At 35.7% G+C, this 21,215-nt stretch overlaps 3 protein-coding genes across 5 annotated transcripts; 1 reads left to right on the forward strand and 2 right to left on the reverse strand.

The window, feature by feature from the left end:
* Positions 1-2,620: 2,620 nt before the first annotated feature.
* Positions 2,621-5,465, reverse strand: rhoc (RhoA protein). Its single transcript, NM_001032518.1, is given in 4 exon segments — positions 2,621-2,883; positions 3,226-3,383; positions 4,382-4,531; positions 5,310-5,465. Coding segments are annotated over 4 exon segments (582 nt in total). The 3' UTR covers positions 2,621-2,765.
* A 3,361-nt stretch (positions 5,466-8,826) lies between these two features.
* LOC100175768 (39S ribosomal protein L4, mitochondrial-like) lies at positions 8,827-10,740 on the reverse strand. 3 transcript variants are annotated; one of them, XM_002122078.5, is made up of 3 exons: positions 10,635-10,740; positions 10,205-10,285; positions 8,827-9,873 (listed from the first exon to the last, which is right to left on the reverse strand). In XM_002122078.5, exon 3 carries the CDS (start codon positions 9,864-9,866, stop codon positions 8,874-8,876), a length of 993 nt encoding a protein of 330 aa, XP_002122114.1. In that variant the 5' UTR covers positions 9,867-9,873; positions 10,205-10,285; positions 10,635-10,740; the 3' UTR covers positions 8,827-8,873. The 3 variants fall into 3 exon arrangements, with proteins under 3 accessions (XP_002122114.1, XP_018668162.1, XP_018668161.1); XM_018812617.2 differs by having other exon boundaries at positions 10,615-10,692; XM_018812616.2 differs by lacking the exon at positions 10,205-10,285 and having other exon boundaries at positions 10,635-10,722.
* A 4,376-nt stretch (positions 10,741-15,116) lies between these two features.
* On the forward strand, positions 15,117-19,344 carry LOC100179644. The gene is made up of 4 exons (XM_018812600.2): positions 15,117-15,446; positions 16,729-17,021; positions 17,094-17,821; positions 17,931-19,344. Exons 1-4 carry the CDS (start codon positions 15,401-15,403, stop codon positions 18,577-18,579), a joined length of 1,716 nt encoding a protein of 571 aa, XP_018668145.1. The 5' UTR covers positions 15,117-15,400; the 3' UTR covers positions 18,580-19,344.
* Positions 19,345-21,215: the final 1,871 nt, after the last annotated feature.

Genomic DNA, 21,215 nt, shown 5'->3' on the forward strand with positions numbered 1-21,215 from the left:
CTGGCTACAGCAATTAGACAAAATACTGAAATCGGCGGCTACGAAGTTAAGAACAAATTATATAAAGTCTCGCTACTCGCAGATGATACAATGTGTTTTATAGACGATACACATTCAAGCATATCAGCGTTGTTAGCCGAACTGGAGAGATTCGGTAAGGCTTCCGGCTGCATGATAAACAAATCGAAGACGATCGCGTGCCGCTTATAGGACTACAAACCGATAATGATACAAACGCATTAGGGTTGAATTGGACGCAAACAAGTTTCAAATATCTCGGAATAAATATACCAATAGACCTAAATGAACCACGCATGCTAGAAATGAACTTCCAACCACTGACCGCAAAAATAACAAGCACTTTAAATCTTTGGTCGTCTAGGTCCCTGACCATGTTGGGAAAGTAACAGTGATTAAATCTCTATAGTTATCCCGTTACTGTCTTACAAACTTTCCGTCATTCCGATAGAGTTACCAAACAAACTGATAAAAGAAATAACGAGGAAATGTTTCGTCTTTCTTTGGGGTCCGCGATGGGAGCGGGTGACCAGGACGCAAATGTATCAGTCCATAAAAAAAGGCGGCATTGATATGATTGATATCAATATTATGCAGTAGCGCTACGCGTGCGATGGCTGCACAAAATAGTCAACAAAAACTATACAGCACCGTGGAAACTACTCGAGCAAAGTATATTCCCCAAGTCGCACTTATATATGGCCGTGCGATCGGAATTACCGACAAATAACGCAATGATAAAAAACTTGGTACCTTTGGCTATTAGAAACTCCCTACCTGACTTTCGTAAGTATCTAATTCCAATTCTGAAACCAGGATCAAATCTTGACGAACCGCTATGATGGTTAAACAAAAAGATTTAAACGCAAAGCCTTTTTCATAAACAATTGGATAAAAGCCGGAATAACGGAATATCGGCACATTCTGAACGAAAACGGAGAATACCAGTCGTACAACGCCCTCTGCCGAAAATATAACCTGCGCTCAAATTCTAAAGACTTTCTAATTTTTAACTCCTTGATATTTGCAATTCCAAAATCTCTCGAAACGAAAGAACACTAAGAGTCACTCGAACAACAAAGTACCTTTACCGAAACAGTAGAAACCTTTATACTAAAATACACCGAAACTAATAAAATATTATACAGCGAGCTCAAAAACCGCATCGTCGTACAAAATAAAAATAAACCCCGTTGGAACCAGGAGTTAGGATAACTTCTACTGAAAGATGATTGTTGGGAGAACGTATACATAAATGCGTATAAAGCAACTATTGAACCGAAACTAAGATCATTCCAAATAAAACTAAACCTCAGAGCCTGCGTAACAAATAACATCTTGAACAAATTCGAAATAGTTCAATCTGATCGGTGTAACTTTTGTAACGATGCAAAAGAAACGCTGGTGCACTTGTTTTGTGACTGTTTAGCTACAGTTGATTTCTGGGAGGAATGTACAAGTTGGATATGCGCAAAAATGCGAATAAACCTTGAATTAAACAAACAAGTCAAATTATTTGGTATTCCGGATGCGCCACCCCTCTTAAACTGCATATTATTTTGTATTCGTTTCATATTGTACCCGCTGGGGTCTAGTTAGTATAGTGTGCACATTTTAGGTTGGTGGCACCAGTAGAAGGTATCGAAAATGGCCGCTATAATATCTGTATTCTAGGATCACCTTGGTGTCGCGAAGATACAGTTATTACCTATTTCTGTAAATTTACTTTGTTTACCAAAGTGATTTGTATAACCTACCTGTAAAGTAGTGTACATATCCACCCCCATAAAATATCTTAGTAAGCTTGGTTGTATTCTTGATAAACGAAACATCCATTTTATCAGTAATTAATTTTTTCCAATCTGTGTTGCGTTCAAACTTTGATACGTGTAAAGAAAGCGCAACTTTTGTAAATTCCGGGGCAAAGTTTCAGTTCTACTTCTGAGTTAATCAATAAATTAAAGCAAAGCTACTGCTGGTTGAGAAAGCTGGTAGTACACCAGAACTAGGTAAAATAGTTAGAAAGTAATATTGATTAAGTATTCTTCACAGCTTTAAAATTGATTAAGGACTCAAAATCATATGGTATCATTTATTTAGAATCATCTAAGATTAAGCGGGACATGCGAATAAAACAAACGTCATTCATAACACAGGTCCAGGCTACCAGCAGTATGCCGTCGGGTGTATTGAATATCAAACACACTGCTGCTGAATATGCCTTCTACTAAGTCTACAAGCATCAGGTGAGCGCAAAATTATCCATTTTAAAAATGCACATAAAATGGTTTAGTTTGTGCATTGAAAAAAAGCTTGACATTGAAACAGATGCACATTACTTTCATAGTAGAATTGGAAATTACTGGAATGTGGTTTCTTTGGATTTTATAACATGCACTTTCACAAAATACAATGACAACAAATATATCCGTTACACAAGGGGTGGGGAAACGTTTAGTGACTTTTTGTGCTGTTAGTGCTTAACATTATTAAGGCAAATACACAATATCTTTATTAATTAAAGGTTACATCAGACCACACAAGAATTATCCATGTCGGAAAATAAGGTTACAATGTTGTCGGTTGTTCCGTAGTAACCACATGTGTAGAAATCCTGCCATCTGTTTGAGTAATTGAGTTCAAGTCATGCAGAATACGTTTCCAACATTGTAAATATTAATTTGTTGGGGAGTATGAAAGCATGCGTCCAATGTTAAGTCAATTGCTAGACTCCAGTTAAAATTTCTTTACAAGACTTCACATCCACTCTTTTTCTTTCTTTTCTTGGTTTGTAAAGCTGCTTTAGTTGCAAGCTCAAACACTTCCCGAACACCTTCTTTGGTGCGCGCTGAACATTCCATATATCTATAATTTCAGTGAAAAACATTTTATATTATTATAACAGGTTGACAAATAAACTAAAAACTTGAAGCAACTGTGGGGAGAGCCAATAGATATCGGTGTCACCTGATATCAAATTACTTCAGTGATTCAATGAGCCATTGATAAACTTGTGTAGTTTGATGCAACAGTTAATAGTATGAGGTTTCACAATGGTGGGAAAAACAGGAATGTAATTCATTACATAATGTAAAGATTGTTTTAGTTACATTTACAGAAACTGACTATTGTGACTAACAATGCGACGCACAAAGCAAAGTGTTATAAATATGCTATTCAAAACATAAATCAACAAATATAAATTACCCGTAAGCGCCAATCTTCTCTGCCATCGCCATTCCATCTTCGTTACTAACGGCAGATTGTTTCATTTTAGCAAGTTCTTTTATTGTTGAACTGTCGTTACGAAGATCTTTTTTGTTTCCAACCAAAATGATTGGAACACTTGGGCAAAAATGCCTTACCTAGTAACACAAATAAACAAAAACCATATTAGACTACACAGCACAATGTTACATAACCTTATTATATCTCTGTTGCACTAACTAGTAGGATGTAACATCACTAACATGTAATGTTTTTGTGGTATGTGTTAGACTACTATAACAAGTTTTAACAAATAGTTAAATATAGATTTCAGTTTAATCTAAACTATATCTGATTAGTGATTATCTATGGACCATGTATTGATTGATTAAATTTTTACATCTTTTCTGTTACTAACATGATTCTGATTCTCCCTTTCAAGGACCAATAAATTATAACATAAATCTAACTTATGCAACATCTACTACTAGACAAACAGAGTAGGATTGATAATATTTAGTAAAATGGAGAAAATTTAGAATTGGTTTACAGATAATATTTAGCAGAACGGCAGAACCTATTTTTTTTAAAACGGTTTAATTTTCATGTTATCATTTATATTTACACCAATAAACATCCCAGGTGCTTCTCCCTTAAACGCCTGAATTCTTCTACAAACCGATAAACCAACCTATCCCCGCCATCCGTGGTTAGGGCATCTCTACTAAGCTATAATGTAGCGCTTATCTAGTTTAAAATTAACATCTTTCTGTATCCTAAAATTATGTTTTGTTACATTCTGATAAGTAACGTTAAAAATGCCTCCTGTAAAATGAACAATGAGCTTTTACTACAAAAGAATATCAACTAGCACATCCGTTAAACAAATTTAATTAAAAAATCTCTAGCCATTTTTGAGATTCAGCTCACTGGTGCAAATGCAAGTGCAATAACTTAGAAACGGTAGCATATTGAACATAACATTCGGGATTGTCCAGTTTTAGTTCAGTAAAGACTATCCGAACTCCCGACCTTTCTTTAAGGATGAAGTTAACTCCTGTAATTAGTTTAAATGTCGCTCGTTCCAAGATACAGAACATATTTGAGTGTTTAGAATGTGTAAATTGTTGATTGATATTGTTGATGTACAACTTACTTCAGGGGTCCATTTTTCGGGAATGTTCTCAAGTGAATCTGGACTGTCGATTGAGAAACACATAAGAATAACATCAGTATCGGGGTAGGAAAGTGGACGAAGTCTGTCGTAATCTTCTTGACCAGCTGTATCCCACAAAGCAAGCTCAACCTGTTGAAACAATTGAACATTAAAACAGAACACTGCAATATTCTATATATACATTCTGTTAAGTCAGGAAATTTTTACAAAGCTTTTTCACTAGCAAGCATTAGATTTAAAACTTAACTACCCAAGTTAAATGTTAAGCAACCGAACCAATTGTACTCATCTAGACAATGTTAATGCAAATAGTAAATTCCAATAAGTTGCGCAACAGTGTAAAGTGTAAATCAAATAAATAAACCAAAAAAGCAGTTACATTTCATATTTAATATATACATACATACAATTAAAAAACATTTCTTACATAAAAATTGCAACAGAGTCAGTTCTTAAGTGCTTGCTGCTTTTAAAATAAAAGACATTAAATGGAATATTCAGCTTCAATAGGTTTAATTGTTCTAGCTACTTCATAGCCAACATACCAGGTTAAAAAGTTAAATATTTGTGCACAGATCCCTTTAAAATTAGTATTTAACATCGATTTATAATTCATGGATTATTATAATTATGCAGTAAAAAAACATAATTTTGTCTCTGATTGCATCATCCGGTTATACAGATGTCTGCAGATGTTCTTAATTCCTACTGCTTATAATCTTTATTACATTGCATGACCATTTTCCCATTAACAGCTCTTATTGGTTTAATTGGTTACTACTGGTTTTTATTGGCCTGTAGATCGATTTTTATCACAAGTTTTCAAAATTGAATGATGCTGGTGAAAACCCTAAAAGCACTAACAGGTAGTACAAAGCAGTTTGCTTATTATTCATGAAAACTTTACCTGTTTAGAGTCTACTTCAATATCAGCCACATAGTTTTCAAAAACAGTTGGGACGTAAACTTCTGGGAATTGATCTTTGCTAAACACGATGAGTAAGCAAGTTTTACCACAAGCACCATCACCAACTATTACCAGCTTCTTACGAATTGAAGCCATCTTCGTGTTTCAATAAATTTTATAATGTAATTTGACCGTTTTAACAAAAAACAACCATTAAATCTTTAAAAGCAAGAAATGTTAAACATTGATTTCGTCAAATTAACTTTATATATTGTTTTTTCATAAATATTAAATGATGACTTGAAACAATTATACAGTTAATCTGAATTTACGGGATACATGGGAGCTTTACAACATAATATAACTTTGCTGGTATTTAAATAATTTTTATAACGATAAAAACATACAAAATAGCAAATGGTAAAATGTATGACGTACAATCGCTTTAAATTAACTCAAACATTTGAAAAATTCAAGCTGAGTTGCAAAGTTAGACGATAATAGGTAGCCTGAGCAAAACAGCCGCTTGTTCAATAACTTCGCCATTTTTCTCGATTTGAGCACTCAATATCACTAAAACAATGTTGTACTGAATAAAATTGCCTAAAAACTTCATGCGAAAGTCTAAATTTAAAGGAAAAATCGCCAAACAATGACAGGCTGGCAACAAGACCACACCTTGTTGCACAGCACTGGAGAGAACGGAAGTAACGACACAAATAAAAAGGATATGACGTTGGTCACGCTTCGTTACGTTTATGAGAATTTTAAGTTAAAAATAGATTTGTACAAAGACAGTTTTGTTTTGAACCCTTAAATTTATTAAAAAAATTATTTGTGATGTTTTATTTAAATTAAACTCTTCTAAAATTGAAAAAAAAAATAATTTAAAGATTTTAAAAATCTCGTGACAAAGACTACTTTCAACCGCAGAGTTTGTTAATAGAAATCTTATACCAAATACTAAAATATGGAATTTAACAAAATCTTTTTAAAAAACAAATGCAAATCGATCTTGTCAATCATAAACTTTGCCTTATTTATTTCTCAAGTTGTTTTAAATGTTGATAAACAATACTTGACCACCCTATCCTGGCATTTCATCAAACTAATTTCACTTATAACTTCTCGGGTTTATATACACGCCGCATTGGTGGCGTCACAGAAGGATAAAAATAGCACCATTATCTCACTAGAACGGCGTGACGCAAGTCGTTAACTTACTGATCAATGTAATTCGTTCGAATGAACTAGCCTACGCACAAGCGATGTGTTTTAGTCCACCGCGAACTAGTTCGATGAACTTGTATTAGGGTGTATATTTTCCTTAATGTTTTTGCACACTTCAGCTCCCAACAGCTTGATGTCCAGACTTGGAGCCTGGAGGATTCATAGCGTTTTACCTGAGTTCAACATTAAAAAAACAAAACAACTGGTAAATATAAACTGCACAGCATAGGCATATGGTGGAACGTGATGTCTTCTTTTTTGTTCGTCCCCTTTGGTAGTAAACAGAACATATTTCTCTCACAAAGTTCGTTAATTGACCAAAACACGATTAGGAAACGTGAGATTTAGGTGTTAAAGGTATCCCCTCTTACCACACCTTATACCTATGCAAAAACCGTTATTTCGTATTTTATAGGTATAACGTTATTGTGTAGGCTATGTGAATTCAAATCATTTTTTCAGATAATGTGAACAATAATTTTGCTGCATATAAGTAAGTGCTTACTGGCTTTTGGTTCCACAGCCATTTCCGACGACGACCGGTGTAGTAATATATTTGTACCAGGCGCTAATGCGCATGCGCAATAGGTCGGAGAAAATGCAATACGAGCTCTAATACATACATTTTTATAAACGGAATCGTGTAAATGATCTTCTGCTGTTGCTGCCTAAATTCCTCGAGGTAGTATTAGATTTGTGGAAATATTGTTTTTCGATGCGAAGTCAAGACATTGATGGTACAATTCAGAGAAAGATTGCCGTGAACTTTCGTTTACACTTTTTATTTGTTGAAGCGTCATGGAGAGCATGTTGTAGCACGAGATTAAGTCAACACTTTTACCTTGCTATGCGATGGACAGTCGGTGAGAGTACGACCAAACACTGGCCAAAATTCTTGAACGGCAGATGAGACCAAAAATTAGTGTCCGAGATTCCTTCCGTTCAGATAAAGAAATATTATATCGCTCTAAATTAGTGTCCGAGATTTCTCATCGCGTTCAGAATAAAGAAAGAGGGGGGTTGCGCTCTGCGGGCGCGATTGAATCCCCCACCCCCCTCATTTTTTTCTGGCTGCGCCATTGTGTACAGCTAGAAAACCTACACACACTGATCGTTATCTCTCTTTTCGGTCAGCTCATCCGATCGAACAAGGAGGTCCCTAAAACACAGAGCAGAGGCTTTGATATCCGATTCACTACGTTAAAAACCTGCTTCTAGACAACTGTTACCCGCCGTGGATGGTAAAGTGGAAACCAACACCGAAACGCAAAGAAATAACACCAACTGTTGGAACTGTGTGGTCTATCCGTATGTCCCGACACTCTAAAAAGAATGCTTTCTGATCACGGTATCAAGCTTTATCCCAAGCCACAAACAACGCTTCGCAGACTGTTGTCTCACCCTGTTAAGAATCAGAAAACTGAACCCAAAGGGGCTGTGTATCTCATTCCCTGCGGTGACTGTGAGGGGAAACGGCCAGAACTCGCCGAGATGTCGCAGCAAAGGACGCGAGCAAGACGGGGCTCTGTCCAGGCACTTATTGGCCCTATGTGTAGCGCTTGAGAACGTTCGAATTCTCGAACGGACCAAAGACCAAACCTATTTCTCTTCAGTTTACAATAACCTGATTTAATTCATTCTGTTTCCGATTTTTTACGTGACCGCCGCGTGCGTTTTTGCCCTTCCACTATCTCCTCTTTACAGTGAGTGCCCTTATCACGTTAGTATCGGCTTTTTCCCACCCTTTTCTGCTTTTCGCTTACTTGACTGTTGCGTTTCATTCCCTGATGAAGTCTCGCCGTATGGCAGACGAAACGTTGGAAATACATTACGTATTACTCTTATTTATACCAGATGAACCACTAATATAATATTACCAAAATCTAAAGTTTGAACGTGTAAACGTCGTGCCTGGAACGTTTTCAACGAAGGGTCGTAATAAATTTGGACCGGGTGGTCGTTGTATTTGTTCCGACCCAGAAAACCCTGCAGCCATTTTCATTTTAGGTTAATCAAAACAAACATAGATTTTGAACTGTCCCATCATACCCCACCACCTGATTATGAATTTCAAAAATGCGGAGAAAATGTTGAATTATATTTTTTCTTTAAAGTGTTGTCAATTAATAAGGGTATAATTCAGTATGTTGGCCAGCTTTGTCAGAAAAGATATTAATAGGTTAAACACAGGGTGAGCTTCAACTTTGAGTCTTATAGCTCACTTTGGTGTCCGTTACAATACAATTACAGTAACTTGACCCTATGGATGCATAAATATAACTCATACTTAAGCGGATGAACTTGTATTTTTCGCTTTAAATTAAATTATGGCAATCACATATGACCCGTCTCGCCTATAGGCTCTGAAGTATTAGTATCAACACTTTGTTTATTATCTTGTCCAGGCATGTCAATATAAAAGTTATGTGGAGACCCAAGCCAAGGATAACGTGTTTTATGCCACAGTACCTTGTGCTCAAGTTCATCTAGTATGCATCTGGATAGGACAAGTTTGTCATGTTTTAAAATACTGCAAACATTTAAACCATACAAAGGCATTATATTTAAAAGTTTAGAATCTTCAGCTAAGTGTTCAAGATAAGAAATATTTTCATTCTCAGCATGGACGAGCAACATTGAAGCCTCAGATAAATTTCGATTTTCTAAATATTCATCAAAGTCGGGCATATCCTGTGAAATTTGAGCTGATTCAATGATGATCAAATCATTTTGAATGTGTTTGATTGATAAAGCAATTAATAAGCCATCTAGTAACGTATTTGGATTTAGTTCATAAAATGAAGCCCTTGGTCCTCTAGGTCCTTGACTAATACCACCTTTTACCCAAAGTGGTGAATTGCTACTTCCATGTCTTGCCCTTCCAGTTCCTTTTTGTGGCCATGGCTTCTTTTTACCTCGTCCAATTTCTGCTCTTGTACGGGACCATGAATAGTCAACCTCTCTGTATTCCTGCTGCCATCGAACCACTGAATGCAAGATATCCATTCGAGGATGTGTATCAAATAGAACTGGATGTAGTTGAACAACAGAATTATATTGTGGTCTGGCGTGAAGCAGGTTGTCCAGCCACACAGAAATAGCATTTTTATTCTTTGGCAATTTCTCAACACAGTGACGAAAAACAGGAATTTTATCTGATATCTTCGGAACTTCTTGAATGGTTACGTTGTGTAGAAGTGGATTAACTTTAGCCATCACCAAATTTGGTGGGATGAAATCTTCTCTATTAACATGAGAATTTCGACTTTGAATACTTTGTAAAATAAATCTTGCAGGAGAAATGAGTTTCCTACAACAAAGCTTCATTTTGAATCTGAAATAAATGTAGTTCTTATGAGAAGTTATCGACTATTTCCCAAGTTGTTGTTGTATGAAACAGAAAATAATATGGACTGCACAATATCATACTTTTTTATCTTCTGTTAGTATTTTTAGGCATTTCTATTTCAACAGAGAAACTGGGGCGTCGATTTAACATTAAAGGTTTATTTACATTGTACAAAAACACACATATCATGCATTTCCCAGATTATTGACAAACAAACTGACAAAGAACTAGGACAAACCAGTCTTTTATGAGCAAATTTTCACGATAAAATTTGGTAAAAACTAAACGTCTTAAGTTAAGGGACTGTCTGCCTTACTTAAGTTTCCTTGGCAGGGATTATGACGTACTTCTTTGTGTGTTTATGATGCCACCGGTCGAGGTGTATTGTGTATATATACTGCGGGAGGATGGGAGAAGTAATTTTATATTCTTTTATTATTACAAGTCGTTTTTTTAATATTATTTTTAAATTTGTCACTAGTGAAGAATCCTCCGGTACATACCCGAATAGGCTGGTGGAAAGTGTTAGAGATTGGTTGAAGTGTTAGAGGTTATAGAGGTTGATGGTTAGGGGGTTAGTAGTCAAAGGGGTTTACGTTAGTAGTTAGTGGGCTTACTGATCTAGTGGTTTGCAAATAAAGTGGAGGGAAGATTCTTCACTAGCACCTTAAATTTAACCCGTCATTATTTTATTGGGTTAAAACTTGATTTAGAAGGTTCAGTTACTTCATACTATATTAAGGTACCTTATTCCAGCTTCCTTACTAAACCATGCCTCAACTTTAGACATTTGAGTTTCTAGTGCTATCGGAAGATTCACATGCATCTATGGAAAACATAAATATAACTTCCGCTAGTTGGCGATGACAAATGTATTTTTCTATTCTGTGGGACCTATTTGTTTTATGTTTAAACTGTTTTATTCACGGGATTTATACACTAAAATTTATCTTTTGCTACTCACTACTTGGTATACTACTCTGTATTTATATGGCTCTCTTCCGCCCATATCGCCAAGGGTACCGAGGTGTTTTAACGCGCCAGGAATTTACTACCATTTTTGAGCACGTTAGTGGTCATATAGATCCTTTTTCGTCGAACAGTTGTTGTTGTTTTGTTTTTGGACGACTTTTTTTCGCATTTACCTCAACTTTCAATTCTAGCATTTATTCTTTATTCTCTTGATTGAAATCAAATCATAATATATATTTATAATTTTTAGACTGAATTTTCAGATTTAAAACCGCACGATGAGCGATTAATTAACGATTATTTTCCTCATGCACTTTACATAGCGGAAACACTGTCTTGCAGGTTGGCGGGAAACGACGGCACGTGTAGTATCCACATAACGATTTACGACTGAATCAAACTATTAGCATTGAAGTGGGGGCGCATTAAATGCACTACTCTTATACCGTATTATCATTAATCGTAATTGAAACATTATTTTTAATTTAACATCATATGATTAATATTAACTTCTAACATTACCTAATTACTGCGTGATTACGGTTTGTCAAAATTCATGAAAACAAACGTTTTTAAGCGACGACAACGTTAACTAGTGTAAGTTTACAATAAACACATGGTACAGGAGTTGTACAAAGCGTATTTACACATATTCTTCACCAATCACTCAATCCTCATACGTCATAAGTTCCATTAGTTATAATACATGTATAAATGTATTCTGCCTACTGCTCCACAGTCACCAATGGCGACTAGAACCCGTTTTGTTGGTTACCTCTGATTTGTTTTTGATTGAGCGTAGTCGACCGTTGTAGTAAAAGGATTAATCGATAAGCAGGGTGGGGGTAGATGGGACACCTTTTCATTTTGTTTCCTCTTTTCATTTGGTAGTAAACAAAGAACATTTATTGAATTATAAAACCGTATCCTCACGACTTCCACAGACCGTTGTTAATTGTTTAAAACACGATCAGGCTATTTTGATATTATGTGTTAAAGGTGTCCCATCTTCCTCGACTCTACTATCTTATGCTAATTAGTTTAAAACGTGCTTATTCATTAGATCTGAAATCTCTTGTTTCTCTTTTTTTGCAGATCAACAGTTGTGGCCAAGCAAACATAAATATGCCAATTTTATTTGAAATGTGAAATCATCGCACTTTCACAATCGTTAATTAAAAAGCCAGGTTGATACATAATAGGGTGGGGAAGATAGGACAGTTTGTCAGGCGAGACATTTTTATTTTGTAATTTTATATTTACGAATCCCAATTTATTGATAACCAGGAAAATACAAAATTATTCGACAGTATCATCACGACTTTTTAAAACGCGCGTCAAAGCTTATTACTGTTGAATTGGCGCAACGTGTGGATATGTTCTTTCGTGCACCATGGTTACATGTTAAAAATTATAGCACTCGGAGTAGAACAAGAAAAAGATTGTTTAAACTTAATTTTCAAAGCGTACAGTATTATTTTGTGTTATTTACGTGTTTTATTTAAGCATTATTTAAGCACATATCGCCAAATATTTCCAAAAATCAAAATAGATGACGGTTTTTGGGGAATACCACGAATTAGTACTATCATTCCTTTATTAATTGACACCAATTTAGTAAAATATAATAAAACATACGAGGAGTTATTTAACTATCCGCACAACAAGTGAAATTTTACAAATTCGAAAACACACGGGATAAGATGGGACAGTTTGAAATCATTGTTAATTGATTATTGAGTGTATTTATAATAGGAATATACGTAAATAACACGAAATAATACTGTACGCTTTGAAAATTAGATCTAAACAATCTTTTTATTGTCCTACTCCGGCTTACTGCTATAGTTTTTAACATGTTACCTATACATTATATTATTGCATAACAATTGGTATTGTTTGAACGACAATGTTTAATGTTCGAACATCAATGGATAAATATTGTATCCAACAAGTGTATATGAACTTGTAATAACAGACATTTGATTATAACTACTAATAAAGTTTAAATTTTTGCTACAGATTGGCTATTACTATTCTGTTTTTGGCACAAGCCACTTCTTATAAATTATTACCAAGTGCAAATGACAAAATTTCGAACAAATTTTCAAAATATTATTTTTTATTATATCAGTATTTTATAGTTGAAAACCCCCTGAGGTATAAATTACTAAATTAAAAGCAAGTCTTTAAGAGTTTGGCAATGAAAACATAAAACTACAATGTGAGGGAAGATGGGACTCTAAATTGAAATATATTTACATTAGCAGTATTCTGCAACTTGTAGTTAACCTAGTTTAACAGGCTGTGCTAGTTTCTTTGCTATGTAAACTTCATATATATAACGTTATACCGATATTTTTTGTTGTTTTTATCTCAAATTAAAGTCATATCGACCCCTGCCTATTTTCTTCATGCTTATATCGCAGTGTTTTTTTACAAAACTAAAACTAGTTTTATGAGACAAAATCAAACTGTACGAAATATTCAAGATTGTTTTATGAAGCTATGAAACTAGTTTAATCGTTCGCACACGCAAACTAAAAAAATTCATTGGCTTTACTATGATTTAGCGAGCATTAAAAATAGCACCTTACTATTTCGAATTTTTTACCTGTTCAAAGTTTACTGTTTCTATTTTACATATTTTTTTAATATTTAAAAACAGTAATCAGCTTTGATGGGCGTTTTATAAAGTCGTAATAATACTGTCAAATAATTCTGTGACCTTGTTTTCCTGATTATCATTAAATAAGGGTCCGTAAAAAGAAAATTAAAAAAGAGTCTCGTCTGACAAAGTGTCCCATCTTCCCCCACCCTATTATATTACCCAAAAACCGCCGTCTATTTTAATTTTGGCAATATTTGTGCTTAAGTGCCCCATTTTCCTCTACTGTAATATATTAAATGTTAGGGCGCCGTGGCACACAGTGGTTCTACAGCAACCCAGTGGTCACTAATGAGTTGTCAAAATTGCGAGCCATAAAAAATATCTCCTGTAAAATTACAAACTGGTGAGCAAGCAAAAGGTGTATGAAGCAGAAAGCCCATTTATTCAAACAGAATCAAGGAAATGTATGATGGGGAAGACGAGACTTTTGTTAAAAATATTTCTTTACGAGTACTTTGTAATAGACAAAAACCAATGTTACAGTATAGTTGGACAATATTCTCACGGTCCAGCGAAGTGCGCATTAATTGAAGTTCTAACAATATTAATTGAAGTTCTAACAATTCACGTTATTGTTCGAACAATACCAATTCTTAATACAATAACATACTGCACTACAGCATTGGTGCAAGAAACAAATGTTTAAACTGATTTTCAAATCATACAATTTTATTTCGTGTTATTTACGTTTGTTTTAATAATAAATTTATCTGGATATTAAAACTAACAATGATTTTAAACTGACCCATCTTATTCTGTGTATTTTCGAATTTGGTAAATAACAACTGAACAACTGCTCTTTTAATATATTTCTTTGACGTGCTGTCAATTAATAAACGTATGACTAATTTGTGGTATGAACCCAAAACCGCCATGTATTTGAGTTTAAAAATGTTGGACTATATTCGCTTAAGAGTCCCATCTTACCCCACTCCACTATTCTTTATGTTTCGGGAATTAACTTAAAACATGTATCTATTATCAACTATAGTCTTGTTTGTACACCACGTGCATATAGGCTCCGCGAGATCAACATACAATATTATGTAAAAGAGGTTAAAACAAGACCTAAGAGTAAAAAAGCCTTTTTTTGTTCCAGGCTGCTTAAGCATACTTCACAGGATAAACCAATATTTTATTGTGTTATCACAATAAAGGTATTTTCGACGTTACCGTCACGTTTTATCAACTTTGTCTATACGTAAACATACATCCAGTTCACGTCTGTGACGTTGCGCTGACAGTGGGCCGCGTGTCTCGCTCAAAGCAGGTTTTGTTAATTAGTTTGAAGGCAAACCTATCGACATTCTTTGTAGCGCGGTACCTATTGTAACTGATTGTTAGTTCTCAAAGGACTTTTAGAAGCCCACACCCCTCTGGCAGGGGAACGAATTCATATGAACACAGTAGCGAAAATTAATAAAATAATACATCCCAAATAGTGAGTGATTGTAGTGTTTATTTTGTGCCGCTGTAGACTTTCCACAGTAGGTCAAGGATTTCCACTTTAGTCAAAAAACGACAGAGAAAGGTAGGCGTGTGTGTGCGCGTGTGAGGGGTGCGTGTGTACGTTGTATTTTTAGTTTCTGTTGTTTCGGTTCGCATTGATCTCGTTGTGTGCTTAAGAGTTGTTGTACCTGTCCATTGGAAGTTGCAAAAGAGAGTTTTGCGTGATTGATTATCATTAAGTTTCGTACAGGTGAACTGTGTTAAGGAGCTTTATCGATATTTTTTCTCAGTTTCTTCTGGTAAATACTCTATGAAACTTATTAGAATGTTAGTTAAAAATTGGTGATTGTTAACAAGAATAATTAAAGGACACCTTGACTTTGACGGAAGATATGCGAACGGTTAAGCAAGTGTACGATTATGAAAGCTATTCATGCACCAAGTTCACGCCGTACGATTGAAACAGGTTTGTTTACGTGTCTTCTGCAGGTTTAACCACCAAACAAACAGAAGCACTTCACATTTTCTTTGTTAACGTAAAAAACAATAAATATATCAGAACGTTTAGTGTCAAACCACTCGTTGCTTCAAGTAGCCAAACGTGACTTTCCGTGGAGCGGGAGAGCTCTCAGCCGCTACTGTCTGCCAGCGAAAGTGCACTTCAGCATCTAACTTTAAGTGAATTCTGAGATTATTTTAGGTATCAATCCATGGTAACCGTGCAGTGTGGCTAATGAGCCAGCAAACTTGATCATTCTTAATCTTCTAATATGTGCGCGAATTATGTAATTCAAAAAGTTAAAAATGGATTTTCAACTTAAATCTAATTCAAGGGAATCGTGATAAGTGAGCTTATGTAAATATTATGATTCTATAATCGCCGAACAATGACAATGCGGACGGGTCCGCGTTTTAAAGTTTTTACTCCGGATCTTGTATTCATAAGACACCAATTCATTGCCAATGTGACTTTGGCGCCCGACCGCTATGTCTAATAAACTGAAATTATTTTGCAATCTTTAATTGCTGCGTAAATCTACGGCGTTTAAGAACTGAGTATTATTACGTAATATACGCTGTACATATACGCGGTTCACGCGCGTGCGTATTTTGTTTAAATAGAAACGTAATATGATTCGTCACTCTCCTTATGCCCGATTCCGTGCGCAAAGCTTTTGTTTTCTCTCGGTTGGCAACAAAGAATGCAGATACAAAGGTCTTCCACAGACCTGAAATGAACACCTATAGTGGGAACAATATATATATCTGTGCGCTGCAACTTTGTTCTGAAACTTATGCTATAATACGAAAGTTCAAACGCTTTGATCCCTTTCAAATCTATACCGCGTCTGTTGTCAGTGCTGGGGCATTCCTGTTGGTTTATTATTTATAAGAATATCAACACTCGGTTTTGTCTAAATTTGTTAAATTGATTAAAACCTGAACGACATTTTCTTTTCGGGTATTATCTAATTCATTGCCAATCATAACTTCATTTTTGTTCGTTAGCACCAAACTACTATATAGTACTTTCAGGTATAAGGTGGGACAGCTTTAGCAGATAATATTTAAATATCCTGAACGTATTTTAAACAACCAACCACAGTCTATTCATGAGGATGTGATTTTATAATATTTTGAATGATCTTTTTTACAATCAAATGTGACGAGAAAATCGAATGAAAATGTGTTCCATCTTCTCCTACCCTCCTATAGCTAACGAAAACTAATATTTGATTTTATTTTAGTATGTCGAATCCATGATCTACAACGGCCAGCTTCAAAGCGACAAGTCATGAACAAAATTACGCATGAATTTGAGTGTACTGAAGGTTCATTTGTGAAGTCCAAACCTGGAAGCGAGAAACAAACTTCAAGATCAGATATGAATGGGTTTACGAGAGTTAAAGCAAGTCAATCACCACATAAACACCAAGGAGTTAAAGGAACGTATTTGATAAAACCTCAACCCTCCAAGTGGGGACCGGGAAAAACTTCTTCTCAACCACATCGTAGAAAATCAATAGACTGCACATACCAGGTATATATATCTTTAGCACTGCATCGCAAGCATTTTAGGTACCTATATAAACAAATAGCTTTAATATTCCAGATATTACAATTGACCGGTAACTCAACGACGAGAACGACCTTTGAAAGTTCTGTGCGCCCTCCAGATGCGGGAGATGGTTTGTTTCCTCCCCTGACAAACAATAAAAATCTTCCGGAAGTTCGACCCCCTTTAAACAACAATCGATTGAGTGTTAATGTCCGAGAAAGAAGACTAAGCGATGGTAATACATCGTCTGTATGCTGGACACGCCATGAGAGACAACAATCTCCTCTATATCGGAACCGTCAAACTACTTCGAGGAATCGACGTGATAGGTCTGCTAGTATTGACTGTGGTTATTTTGAATCTAGCCTCCTTTTAAATGGTGCTTCCAATACTGGACGGAAATCTCCGGTCCAACCGACACGTCACAAATACGTCATGGAATCATCGATAAAAAAAGCTGGACAAAATGTTGAACAAAACCATGCTGTCACTAATAATGCTGAAAATAGACAAAATGTTTCTTCTTCCCGCGATTTGGTGCAGCCGAGATTGACAGAAGCGAGATTCGCGTCATCGAAACTTCGAGCGGCAAGTGTTTGTTCGCCCACCAGCGCCGAAAGTGGTGACAAGGTTTCCGAGCGTTTAAAATTTGTGGCAAAACGACGTCGCTCTGTGCCCATTATCCAAGAGATCGCCCACGCGAGCGAAGTGAATCAAAGCCCGGAATTTTATCAAGCTTACCGAGAAATGAAGGCAAAATTTACAAACAAAAACAGCTTAAGGTAAATATGATATACGTGTTTTAATATAATTGATTTATTTAAATTGAAAATTTTAAAATAACTACAAAGGTACAAAATAGCGTTTAATAATTAACATAACTGATTTCAGAAATTTACCCGTTTCCAAAACTCCATCTCTTCGTTCTACGTCATCAATCAGTTCGGTAAAAGACGTGACGTCAGTGAGGTTGGGTCGAATCGAGGAAATTCCTCCAGAAGTTCAAGAGGATGATGTTCGTCTCCGTGAAAATGCAGACGAGGTAGAGAAAGACCAACAAACGCTTCGAAATACTAGTTGCCAATCGACGAACATGTCGAATATTGCTTATGTTGAGGTAACAAGCGAGAAGAAGGTTTCGGACACGGCACGTCGAAAGACGTTTGAGATTCCGGAACTCAAATACGAGAACGCCGATTCAAGATCTCGAAGCAGCGAAGACGATGTACCGAATAATGAGGATTGTGTACAACGCGCTGCAAGTACCGTGACTGGACAATCGAATACTGATCCGAACAACTACTTTGAGTTGTTTGACGACGATGATGACGTCATCGAGGTAGAACTTTTAGACATCCCCGATGACAATTTGTCAGATGAAGATTTATTACGTAAGAGAATTATTATCTGGTTACGTGACGCACAGACTGGTAACACAGCGGAACAGAGGGTTCGTGACGTAACACCGCCACCTTCTCCAGATCCGAACCGACAGACAGCAATTGTTGTCGTTTATGGGGAAAACAGTGGGGATAAATAAATGTTACACATATTCGTGTTTACATTCGTAAATAGTGAGTGTGAAGAAAAAAAAATTTTTTTCTTCTAATATTATTAATGTGCAAATACCCGGTTCCCCACTAAAGAAAGTTATATATAGTAATGTGGGGTAAGATGGGACACCTTTAGCACATATAATATCCAAATATCCTGATCTTGATTTAAACAGTTAACAACAGCCTGTAGGGGTCGTGAGGATGCGGTTTTACAAGTATTCGAAAGGGGGGTGGTTTCTTTCAGATGGGACGAGAAAATGGAATGAAAAGGTGTCTTATCTTCCCTCACCCTACTATATTTTATAAAATATACCAAGTTCCATTTACGTAAACTAGCCAATGTTTCCCACCAGTTCCTTTAAATTTCTTAATAATATATTTTTAGTACACTTATACTAAATTAATGTATTTTAAAATGTTTATGTTTTTTATGTAGTCAGTGTTTAAGGGTATGTTGCTGGTGTGACGTCATCAGAAGTTCCATGTTTTTGTTTTTTTTACAGTCACTCCACTGACTCTAAATACGTATTTCTATTTATTCCTTGACTACAACCGAAAGAGAGAAAGTCTCTTTTTATTTCACTTCATGCTGTGGGTGAACACACCGGTAATTGGTATACTAACTGGGTTTGTTCTGTAACCCTGATCGTTTACCCATGTAGTTGGACGTTTCTCTTTACGTGATAGCGATGGCAATTGATGGACTTTAAATAGGGTATTTGGTGTAATAATAAAACTGAACCCACCTACCATTCCTATTTTATATTAGATAAATTTAATTGTACAAGATGCTGATTGTATATAGTAAAGGCCAGAGTGTTTATTTACAGACTTTGGTAATGAGTCAAGATGATTCACTGAAAAAGAGTACGAATATCTCCAATTTAAAACGTTTTAAAAACGTTTTTTGAGGCAAATACTTATCATATTGCATTGGGGAGGTCTTTTCGTGTTGTCTGATAGGTTGAGTTCGTGAGCATATAGCTATAGGCTAAGCGGGTGTCTCCAAAATACACGCGAACAGCGCGAAAAGCTCGAACAGTGTCTTTAAAATACGCGCGAACAGCGCGAACAGCGCGAACAGCGCGAACAACCACACGTGAACATACAGGTGTTACTAAACATGAGAATTGTTCTGTACTAATGAAGCCCCATAGCCCCTTTATTTAGCCCCGAAGCCCCGTTTGCGCGTATTTGAAACCTGCAATATTGCGACATGCTGGCGAAACGGTGGGCGCCGGTTGCTGCTTCTCGATTGTCAATCTCCACAGTATCCACTGTTTTCGCACGATCATCGATTTCGGACCGAACTTTTGCCGTCTAAATCAAGTAAGCTCATGTTCTATTTTTTCCCGAATTCGCGCGTGTCGCTAAGTGAAACATAGGTTCTGCCAATCAAGCGAACAAAATACATAAAGTATACAAAGTATTTTTCACCAGAAAATGTCTATATTTGGTGTAATATATATAAACGTGTTTTGCATCAGCATCGCTATTTCGCACAATGTTTTAAAACCGAATCCCCACACCGGATACGCTGTACATCAAACAGAAAAAATACAACAAAAAAAGTCGCATCTGTGGCTTTTAAACTCGCGAACTGATACAAGCAAACAGTGTTTTCGAGTAATAGGCTATTAAGTAGACTTTGAAAATTATTTGTGTTAAACGAGCGATTGTAGATAATAAATATTTGATAAACTATTAAACTATAAGTATTAATGCATCTGTGAAAATAAATCTTATCCGTTTCCGAGATATTGCTAAAAAAATCGTCAGCACGCCATTTTACATTGTAAGAGATAGGCCGCGCACAATCAAGAAGCACTAGTGACGTCACCAGTAAAAATGTAACAGACGATAACTCGAAATCGGTACCGTCTTGAACGGAAAAATGGAATGGTAGATTCAACTCAGTAAGAAATATCCGCACACCAATTATAAAACTTTTACAATTGGTGAAATTTCTTTTCGAATCATCACGCTCCAATCTTTGGATCAATCTTCTTTAAGGCCGACTCCCCCCATTGTACGGGTTGTGTCCTTATCGCACACTTTTCTTCCAATTAGAACTTTAATATGTTTAATTCAATGTTCTTTACAAAAAATTACATTGTATCATCTGTAGGCTGTAACGGTCACGCATTTTACTCAAAACATTACTTCTTTCTTTTTTTATCAATAAGCGTGTTTTAACAACTGTTGTTTTACCCAGAGTCGTATAAACACCGAGTAGTCCAACTGCCGTCTATGTGTGTCCAAAATAGAGCAAAAGTGGTGACTTTGACAAAGGGTTTAAACGAACTTGTTAAGTTTTGTTTGTGTTTTCCTATTGTGGGAAGGTGTAAAACAGCTTCTATTTACCTTACCAAACATTTTTTAGAAAAAATGTATAAATTTAGCCGCATTAAATGACTAAAATGTCGCAAATCAACCGCTTCTAATTCTAATTTTTGACTTTTTTTGACACAGAAAACAAATAACACATGTTTTTTACATTTTTCAACCTTTAAATTTGTTTTTAGGCCCAAGTTTTTTTGTAATTTACCGAAAGACATACATTTTTCCTATACCTACTGTGTTATTTTGGACCCAAATTGCCGTTCAATTTGTGTTTTAC

The sequence above is a fragment of the Ciona intestinalis genome, chromosome 7, assembly GCF_000224145.3.
Source record: "Ciona intestinalis chromosome 7, KH, whole genome shotgun sequence".
NCBI classification, from domain to species: domain Eukaryota; kingdom Metazoa; phylum Chordata; class Ascidiacea; order Phlebobranchia; family Cionidae; genus Ciona; species Ciona intestinalis.

Bases quoted from the DNA above. Each gene is read 5' to 3' on its own strand.
- LOC100179644 (XM_018812600.2), top strand. From the start codon at position 15,401: ATGAAAGCTATTCATGCACCAAGTTCACGCCGTACGATTGAAACAG. The intron at 17,022-17,093 runs GTATATATATCT...TTAATATTCCAG, and splicing joins CAATAGACTGCACATACCAG to ATATTACAATTGACCGGTAA. The intron at 17,822-17,930 runs GTAAATATGATA...AACTGATTTCAG, and splicing joins ACAAACAAAAACAGCTTAAG to AAATTTACCCGTTTCCAAAA.
- LOC100175768 (XM_018812616.2), bottom strand. From the start codon at position 10,714: ATGCATGTGAATCTTCCGATAGCACTAGAAACTCAAATGTCTAAAGTT. The intron at 9,874-10,634 runs GTACCTTAATAT...CATTTATTTCAG, and splicing joins AGTAAGGAAGCTGGAATAAG to ATTCAAAATGAAGCTTTGTT.